Genomic DNA, 9,497 nt, shown 5'->3' on the forward strand with positions numbered 1-9,497 from the left:
TAATATCCAATTCCTCTACTGTGGTTATTGTGTGACGCAGGAGAATGCTTTATAGTCTACTATCACAAACGATTTTTTCAGAAATTATTGTATCAGGATCACAGAAATGCGAGAAGGGGCCTACAGACACCTTCTCGCGTTGTATGCTGTTCATTCATCTTCTGTAGATTATTGAGTGACCCATGAGAGTGTTCTATAGTCTCCTAACGCACGCCACTTTTCTTGGAAATTATTATATCAGGATCACAGAAACGCGAGAAGGTGTAGAACCTGCTTACAAGCACCTTCTCACATTGTGTACTGCTCTAATACCAAATTCCTCTTCTATAGGTTATTGTGTGACGCACGAGAATGTTTTATAGTCTCCTATCACAAACCATTTTTTCAGAAATTATTGTATCAGGATCACAGAAATGCGAGAAGGTGCCTACAGACACCTTCTCGCGTTGTATGCTGTTCATCCATCTTCTGTAGATTATTGAGTGACCGATAATAGTGTTCTATAGTCTCCTAACACACGCCACTTTTCTTGGAAATTATTATATCAGGATCACAGAAACTCGAAAAGATGTAGAACCTGCTTACTAGCACCTTCTCACATTTGGTACTGTTCTAAAATCCAATTCCTCTACTATGGTTATTGTGTGACGCAGGAGAATGCTTTATAGTCTACTATCACAAACCATTCTTTCCAGAAATTATTGTATCAGGATCACAGAAATGCGAGAAGGTGCCTACAGACACCTTCTCGCGTTGTATGCTGTTCATCCATCTTCTGTAGATTATTGAGTGACCGATAATAGTGTTCTATAGTCTCCTAACACACGCCACTTTTCTTGGAAATTATTATATCAGGATCACAGAAACTCGAAAAGATGTAGAACCTGCTTACTAGCACCTTCTCACATTTGGTACTGTTCTAAAATCCAATTCCTCTACTATGGTTATTGTGTGACGCAGGAGAATGCTTTATAGTCTACTATCACAAACCATTCTTTCCAGAAATTATTGTATCAGGATCACAGAAATGCGAGAAGGTGCCTACAGACACCTTCTCGCGTTGTATGCTGTTCATTCATCTTCTGTAGATTATTGAGTGACCCATGAGAGTGTTCTATAGTCTCCTAACGCACGCCACTTTTCTTGGAAATTATTATATCAGGATCACAGAAACGCGAGAAGGTGTAGAACCTGCTTACAAGCACCTTCTCACATTGTGTACTGCTCTAATACCAAATTCCTCTTCTATAGGTTATTGTGTGACGCATGCGAATGTTTTATAGTCTCCTATTACAAACCATTTTTGCAGAAATTATTGTATCAGGATCACAGAAACGCGAGAAGGTTTGGAATCTGCTTACAAGCACCTTCTCACATTGTGTACTGCTCTAATACCAAATTCCTCTTCTATAAGTTATTGTGTGACGCACGAGAATGTTTTATAGTTTCCTATCACAAACCATTTTTTCAGAAATTATTGTATCAGGATCACAGAACTGCGAGAAGGTGCCTACAGACACCTTCTCGCTTTGTATGCTGTTCATTCATCTTCTGTAGATTATTGAGTGACCCATGAGAGCGTCCTAAGTCTCCTAACACACGCCACTTTCCTTGGAAATTATTATATCAGGAACACAGAAACACGAGAAGGTGTAGAACCAGCTTACAAGCACCTTCACACATTGTGTACTGTTCTAATACCAAATTCATCTTCTATAAGTTATTGTGTGACGTACGAGAATGTTTTATAGTTTCCTATCACAAACCATTTTTTCAGAAATTATTGTATCAGGATCACAGAAATGCGAGAAGGTGCCTACAGACACCTTCTCGCGTTGTATGCTGTTCATGCATCTTCTGTAGATTATTGAGTGACCCATGAGAGTGTTCTATAGTCTCCTAACGCACGCCACTTTTCTTGGAAATTATTATATCAGGATCACAGAAACGCGAGAAGGTGTAGAACCTGCTTACAAGCACCTTCTCACATTGTGTACTGCTCTAATACCAAATTCCTCTTCTATAGGTTATTGTGTGACGCATGAGAATGTTTTATAGTCTCCTATCACAAACCATTTTTTCAGAAATTATTGTATCAGGATCACAGAAATGCGAGAAGGTGCCTACAGACACCTTCTCGCTTTGTATGCTGTTCATTCATCTTCTGTAGATTATTGAGTGACCCATGAGAGCGTCCTAAGTCTCCTAACACACGCCACTTTCCTTGGAAATTATTATATCAGGAACACAGAAACACGAGAAGGTGTAGAACCAGCTTACAAGCACCTTCTCACATTGTGTACTGTTCTAATACCAAATTCATCTTCTATAAGTTATTGTGTGACGTACGAGAATGTTTTATAGTTTCCTATCACAAACCATTTTTTCAGAAATTATTGTATCAGGATCACAGAAATGCGAGAAGGTGCCTACAGACACCTTCTCGCGTTGTATGCTGTTCATGCATCTTCTGTAGATTATTGAGTGACCCATGAGAGTGTTCTATAGTCTCCTAACGCACGCCACTTTTCTTGGAAATTATTATATCAGGATCACAGAAACGCGAGAAGGTGTAGAACCTGCTTACAAGCACCTTCTCACATTGTGTACTGCTCTAATACCAAATTCCTCTTCTATAGGTTATTGTGTGACGCACGAGAATGTTTTATAGTCTCCTATCACAAACCATTTTTTCAGAAATTATTGTATCAGGATCACAGAAATGCGAGAAGGTGCCTACAGACACCTTCTCGCTTTGTATGCTGTTCATTCATCTTCTGTAGATTATTGAGTGACCCATGAGAGCGTCCTAAGTCTCCTAACACACGCCACTTTCCTTGGAAATTATTATATCAGGAACACAGAAACACGAGAAGGTGTAGAACCAGCTTACAAGCACCTTCTCACATTGTGTACTGTTCTAATACCAAATTCATCTTCTATAAGTTATTGTGTGACGTTCGAGAATGTTTTATAGTCTCCTATCACAAACCATTTTTTCAGAAATTATTGTATCAGGATCACAGAAATGCGAGAAGGTGCCTACAGACACCTTCTCGCGTTGTATGCTGTTCATGCATCTTCTGTAGATTATTGAGTGACCCATGAGAGTGTTCTATAGTCTCCTAACGCACGCCACTTTTCTTGGAAATTATTATATCAGGATCACAGAAACGCGAGAAGGTGTAGAACCTGCTTACAAGCACCTTCTCACATTGTGTACTGCTCTAATACCAAATTCCTCTTCTATAGGTTATTGTGTGACGCATGAGAATGTTTTATAGTGTCCTATCACAAACCATTTTTTCATAAATTATTGTATCAGGATCACAGAAATGTGAGAAGAGTTGTTTTATTGTCAACTCCTACGAAAAACATCTCCCTACAAGGTAAGGTCGTTGTTTCTATTATCTTACAATGTGGGAAACAACGCAATGTTGATAAAAAATCACAATATTTCATTGCTGTAAGTGCCTATTCATTGAAAATAATTGCATTTTCATATGTCGTGTTATGCAAATTTTGTTTGTGCGAAATTGGTATATAAATGGAATGACACGATTTTGCAAGTGTTGAAAATGAACATCATTGCTATTTTACTGAGCACTACCTTTTTTGGTTATGCCAAATCCGCTGAACTGCGTAGGTACATCACTGCATTAATTTTCTGATGCCATTGGATTATTCCAGCGAGCTACTTTCCAAGATGTTACCAGGATGATCAGAACATAAACGAGTGTTTTATAAACGCAGCAAACAGCCTAAACCAATACGTCAGAAGTGGGATACCGGAAATCGGTTTACGTCTATTGGACCCGTTCGTGTCCCCCGAATTCAACGTAACAGTCGAATCGCCAATCACCGATTTCTATGCCTCCCTAAAAGGTTTTGCTTTACACCGACTGTACAACTACCGCTTTAAATCGGCAGAGTAAGACGGTAAGCAGAGGACGTTACACGTAAGATAAATATGCTTCCAGTGTCCGACCGCAAGATGGCGCGATTGCTGGCAATGTTATCTTTCCCGATTTAGCTATAACGTCAGATTACGCCGTTCAGGGACACGTAATAAATCTTCAATTCAATGGACGCGGCTACGTCGACGTGGAAAACGAGAACGCCGTTTGTGATTTCATTATCAGCGATTGGCCCAAGGCTAGAAATTGTAACGAAATCAAATTGAAAGTGGACTGCAAAGTCGAAGATCTCAAAGTGAACATTACAGGATTGGAAAACGGAGGTAACTTGCTACTATCCTCTTGCTTTTTCTGGAAGATAATTTTTAGAAGCGATGAACAGTCTTTTAAATCTGAGTTCTAAGTTGGTCGCATCGGAAATTTCGCCCGGATATTCAAGCGTTTTCGAGGTACTTTTGAAGGTGTTCCTTCGAAGGTTGTGCAGAAAATATCAATTCAAGGATTTGTTTCCTCCGTCTTCCTAATGCAATAAATATATTGAAAACACACTTTTGTCTTACTAAAAAAGGAATTTTTTTTAGCAGGGCGAGCGATACGTGTCTCCCCCACCTCTTTTGCAGAGTAGAAAATCCAATACATCCCCAACGTAACGGACGTCTCCACCCGCAGGGGTTCAACAACGAACTTCTATTCCTATCTAATCGGTTGCCCAGCGGAAAAACCGATACGGAACCCTTGAATTATCACAAATTCCGCGTATTTTAAACGCGATTCGTTTCCTGATCTTTTCAATGCGTTTAAAAACTTAAGGCGCCGGTAAGTCGTGGATACGGCGTGATTGTTATCGGTTACAGGAACATTTTTCTTTTGTATTCATCGTTATATGAGTTGATAACCGTCAAGACATACGCTTTAAACCGTAAGCGAAGTTAAGTCAACCCCGGTAAGTTACGGTGAAGTATTTGGGGATTCGAGGGAAGGTTAAATTTACAATCTAAAAAATAAAAATGGCATCACAAAAAATAATTGACGTTTGTTGACCTTGAAAGTGAAATATAATACCACAAAAAAGAAGTCATTGATCTCGAAACACCACAAAATGAAGTTTTGAACGGCAACCAACCTTTGCACTAGGAACGGGGACCAACCTTTGAATTTCGGGCGGCAAGCAAACTTTGGACTTTGAACGTCGACCAACCTTTGAACTTCGGGCGGCGAGCAAACTTTGGACTTTGAACAACTTTTGAACATTGAGCGGCGAGCAAACTTTGGACTTTGAACGTCGACCAACCTCTGAGCTTTGAACGGCGATCAACCTTTGGGCGAGCGAACTTTGAAACTTTTTCTTTTTCATGCACACTTCTTCAAACCCCCTTCACCTTCGTGCCACTCGCGCCTTATTCAAGTCTTCTTCAGGCCAGTTTTGAGTTTACTTCCGTTTCAACCCTTTTCGATTTTTCCCTTTACTTTTCAGTCCTTGAACCGTTTTTATGCCGCCTTCAATTCTTATTCGTGCTACTTTCAAACATTCTTTTCTTCACACTCCCTTCGAGTCTTTTTTTGTCTCCCTTCTTTTTTCTCGCATACTTTACCTGTACCAGTCCACTCGCCACCTTGCGGTGATCTGGGGAAGTGGGTCATGGTCAAGTTCAAAGTCAGAATTGTACACACAATTCCTTGGTTCTTCAATTGCAATTGCTTCCTCACTGTCAAGAAGACTTATCCACTCACTTAGCTCACTACTAAATTCACATCACATACTCACCCTTCGCCCCTGTCCCTTCGACAAACCGTTTTCACTAAACTTCACCATGAAAAAGAGTCATTTACCCCGAAAATGAAATATAACACCACAAAATGGGGCTTTGAACGGCAAGCAACCTTTGAATTTTACATTGTTTCAATTTCAAAGATCATCACATTGTTAACTTCTAGAAAACAGTCTTCATCACGTTTTCTTCTGTCTTTCTTCACACCTACATCGCACACCCTTCACTCCTTCATCGAGCCTTTTCTTCGAATCCTTTTGAGCCTTCTTTATGTTTCCTAAGTCTTTTTCACGCTTTCGAGTCTTCTTCAGAACTGCTTTACAACCTTTTCAGTCCTCCTTCGCACACCTTCCACTTCTCCTTAGAGCCATCTTCACGGTTTCTTCAAAAGCATCCTTCAAAGCCTTCTCGCTGTTCGATCCATGCTTGGTCTACGCGTCTTTTGGGTCTATTTTCCTCTTTTGAAAGAGCATCATGTTTCTTTCAATTGGTCCTCACGCTGCTTTGGACTCCTTTTACCTCCTCCCCACGTTCCTCGCTCCTCCTTCGAGCCCTCTTGACACCTATTTCTTCAGACCAGTTTTGAGTTTACATGCCTGAACTTCCGTTTCGGCCTTTTCTGCTCTTCTCTTTAGAGCTTTGTTCACGCGCCTTTCCTTGACTACCCTTTTAAGCCTTTTTCATAGATTGTTCGAATCCTTTGCGTGCTATCTTCAAACCTTCCTATCTCTTACTTTGAGCTTTTGCCAGTTATCTTCGAACCTTCTTGAGGGTTGTTGAACACCTCCTTCGGCTCTTCTTTTCAGCTTTCTTCATACCCTTCGAACCCTCTTCGGCACTTCTTCGCGCCCCTTCAAAGCCTTGGTCACGTTCCTTGGTTCAGATTCGCTCCTGCTACACCAATGTTGTTTCTCCATTTTTCTCTTCGTCGCCTACCCTATTTCCCTCTTCATCCTACTGTAAGATTGTTCACATCGGATCAGTTAATTTGCTCCAAGTTCTTCAGTTATTTCAGACTACTCAGATTCCAAAAACTTTCAAGGAACTTTATCAACTTCAGGAGCTTAAGAAAGTTTCGAGAAGCTTCTGCCGCCTCCATTTTTTTTAATAGGGAAACCAAATGTGAGCTTCAGAAACCTCAGGTGTTTCGATAACTTTGAAACTTTGAATTGTACGAAAATTCATCAAACTGGCAAAAGTGTACAAGACTTGCATAAAATAAAATTGAACTTCTATGGCACTGGCAAAAGTTTGACTGTGACAATTATTTGACCCACGGCTAGCTCAGTAATTAGAATGTTTCAAAATCTGATGGTCTGGTTTGTTTAAACGCGAATAAATACGCCCGCATGTGATTGATTGAATATATTAATAAAAGCAAAGGTGTGATTATGCACAGGAATAGTGACCGATTTTCCGCCATGTTGATATTGCCCATTAATTAATTAAGTTTTGGTGCGGGTTAATAAAGCGATTATATCTTTAAATTCTTAGTCGTTGTATATAAAATTTTACTTATCGCACAAGGCGTTGTTCAATGACGTCACTCAAGTTTGAGGCATTAGCCGCCACCAATGGCAATCCTAGTGTGGTGGTACATATGGTAGCTGATACGCATCACACTCGTTTACCCCCACATGTTGCTTGTTATCACTTCTTATCGCCATACATACTTTCGTTCACGTTCCCTACGAAGCGGTATATGTGTAAATTTGCCTGTTTAACAAAATACAAATTCAAAACCAAATTTTTGAAACGGCAAAGTGACCACCTGTTACACTCCCGCAACTTTTCATTTTATTTATTAAAATACCGTAAGAAATATCACGTACCTAACATTTACTACAATTGCAGACATTTTATTAATAGTCACACTAGGAAGACGGCGGAAATAATTCGCCCAGCGGATATTTTTTGCACAAGCGTTTCAGGAACGGCCCCAAAAGTGCCTTAAAAATGTTTGAGTACGCAGGGGAAACTTCCGATGCGACCAGCTTGGAGCTCAGATTCAAAAGTCTATTCATCATCTCTGTAAATTTTCTTTAACAAATTGATAGGAAGAAAAACGGCTCTACCTTCGTTACTTAATCCGGTAAAGTTCATCTCTACGTCTTCGATTTTGCACGTTAATTCCAACTTGATTTCGCCACAAGTCGCTTTCTCGAGCCAATTGTCGATTAGAAAATCGCAATTGATGGCTGCAAACTTAAATTTTGCAACGCCAGCTCCGCCTATTGGAAGATTAATGAGATGTCCCTGGAGTATGTAGTCTACCGATGCACCTAAATCGGGGAAGGTTACACTGCCACTTACCGCGCCATCTTTCGGTCGAATGCTGGAAGAACGTTTGGAGTAGGTACTTGTACGCGCCTGCCGTTTCGCTACTTACTCCGCAGAAGTAAATCGGTAATTGTAAAACCGGTGAAAGGTAAATCGTTGCGTAGCGACAAACAGATCAGTGATGGGGGATTCGAGTGTTATGTTGAGGTCGGGAGCAACGAACGGGTCTAACGGACGCAAACCGAGTTCCGGTATCCCACTTCTGACGTTCTCGTTTAGACTGTTGGCGGCACTTATGAAGCACTCGTTTATGTTCCGGTCGTTCTGGTAACACCTTGGAATGTAGCTTGCTAGAATGGCAATTTAATTCTTCGAAAGGTAATTAACGCACTTACGTAATTGAGCTGGTTCAATGGTGGCGAACAACGCAGTACCAAGTAAAACAATTAAGACGCACATGTTCATAAATATGGTCTAAACACGTAGGTAACACGCTATTTATTTACCAATTTCGGAAACGAAATTTGCGTAAGCCCTTCGTGTGAAAATTAGATTATTAAACAACAAATTTATGTCATTGCCCAAATTCCCACATATTGTCAATACGGTCATTAAAAACGGCCTTCAGTAAATGTAAGTATAGCGTTAGTAAGACACCTTTATTGATGTTGATGAATAAACTGTTACACATGTGAACACTTCGCGCTTATCTGTTAAATCAAACTAACATTTCCACGCTTATTCATCATATTTGCATGAAAAGCTGTAAACTAATATAAAATCACATTAACGTACCGTAATGTAACATCTGTAACACAATGTAACATGGCTTAACATACCATTAGCGCTACATTCTGTAAATAATAAAAATTAATGTCATTTTTTTTATTTCTACCACACAATTCTTTGACGACACCCTGTATACGTTTTGCACACAAGGGCTCGTAACACATACACAAATGTCACCTCACGGAGAATCGACTAAAGTAATATTTTATGTTAGAACACCTTACTGAGCTCAAAAGGGTGCTATTGCAGTAAAATCTGCAATCAGATACAGATACAAAAACAAAAAGAGAGCGGTATTTACAAAATTTGCGAAACCAAAATTAACGTTTGACACAAATCGGGTAACTCGAATACTAAAAAAATCGTAATTAACATTAAAAAAATAATAATTCAAATGACGATAAAGGCAAAAGAAAATTCGCAATGATCGTGGAAAAAAAAGTAGGATCAAGAAGAAAAGAGAAGAACAAATACTAATATTCGATATTAATAAGAGACTTGCCCAATCACATTCACAGAAATATCACGACGGCCAATTGCGCCATACTTTACAAGTGAACAACAGAAGCTCTCTAGTTCTTTTACATTGGCGCGAGCGATAGATAAAGGCAAAGGAAATCGATCAATATTATTGAAGTACAGAAAGATACTTTGCGTGACCTCTAGTGGTAGAATAAGTAATGAATTACGAAATGAACCCTACCAATAAATCTGAACTACAACGCATTTATAAAAAAAAAAT

The 9,497-nt window shown here is 39.6% G+C and overlaps 2 protein-coding genes across 3 annotated transcripts; one reads left to right on the forward strand and one right to left on the reverse strand.

Annotated features, from left to right (window-relative positions):
* The first annotated feature begins 3,410 nt into the window (after positions 1-3,410).
* On the forward strand, positions 3,411-4,463 carry LOC116161459. Of its 2 annotated transcripts, XM_031474805.1 has the most exons (4): positions 3,411-3,646; positions 3,691-3,931; positions 3,981-4,240; positions 4,287-4,463. In XM_031474805.1, exons 1-4 carry the CDS (start codon positions 3,622-3,624, stop codon positions 4,439-4,441), a joined length of 681 nt encoding a protein of 226 aa, XP_031330665.1. In that variant the 5' UTR covers positions 3,411-3,621; the 3' UTR covers positions 4,442-4,463. The 2 variants fall into 2 exon arrangements, 1 of the variants encoding a protein (XP_031330665.1); XR_004143397.1 differs by having other exon boundaries at positions 3,580-3,642; positions 3,691-4,240.
* A 2,997-nt stretch (positions 4,464-7,460) lies between these two features.
* On the reverse strand, positions 7,461-8,985 carry LOC116161460. Its single transcript, XM_031474806.1, has 4 exons — positions 8,362-8,985; positions 8,076-8,316; positions 7,762-8,021; positions 7,461-7,715 (listed from the first exon to the last, which is right to left on the reverse strand). The coding sequence occupies exons 1-4, from the start codon at positions 8,429-8,431 to the stop codon at positions 7,561-7,563; spliced, it is 726 nt and encodes a 241-aa protein (XP_031330666.1). The 5' UTR covers positions 8,432-8,985; the 3' UTR covers positions 7,461-7,560.
* Positions 8,986-9,497: the final 512 nt, after the last annotated feature.

The sequence above is a fragment of the Photinus pyralis genome, unplaced genomic scaffold (genome assembly GCF_008802855.1).
Source record: "Photinus pyralis isolate 1611_PpyrPB1 unplaced genomic scaffold, Ppyr1.3 Ppyr1.4_LG10, whole genome shotgun sequence".
NCBI classification, from domain to species: domain Eukaryota; kingdom Metazoa; phylum Arthropoda; class Insecta; order Coleoptera; family Lampyridae; genus Photinus; species Photinus pyralis.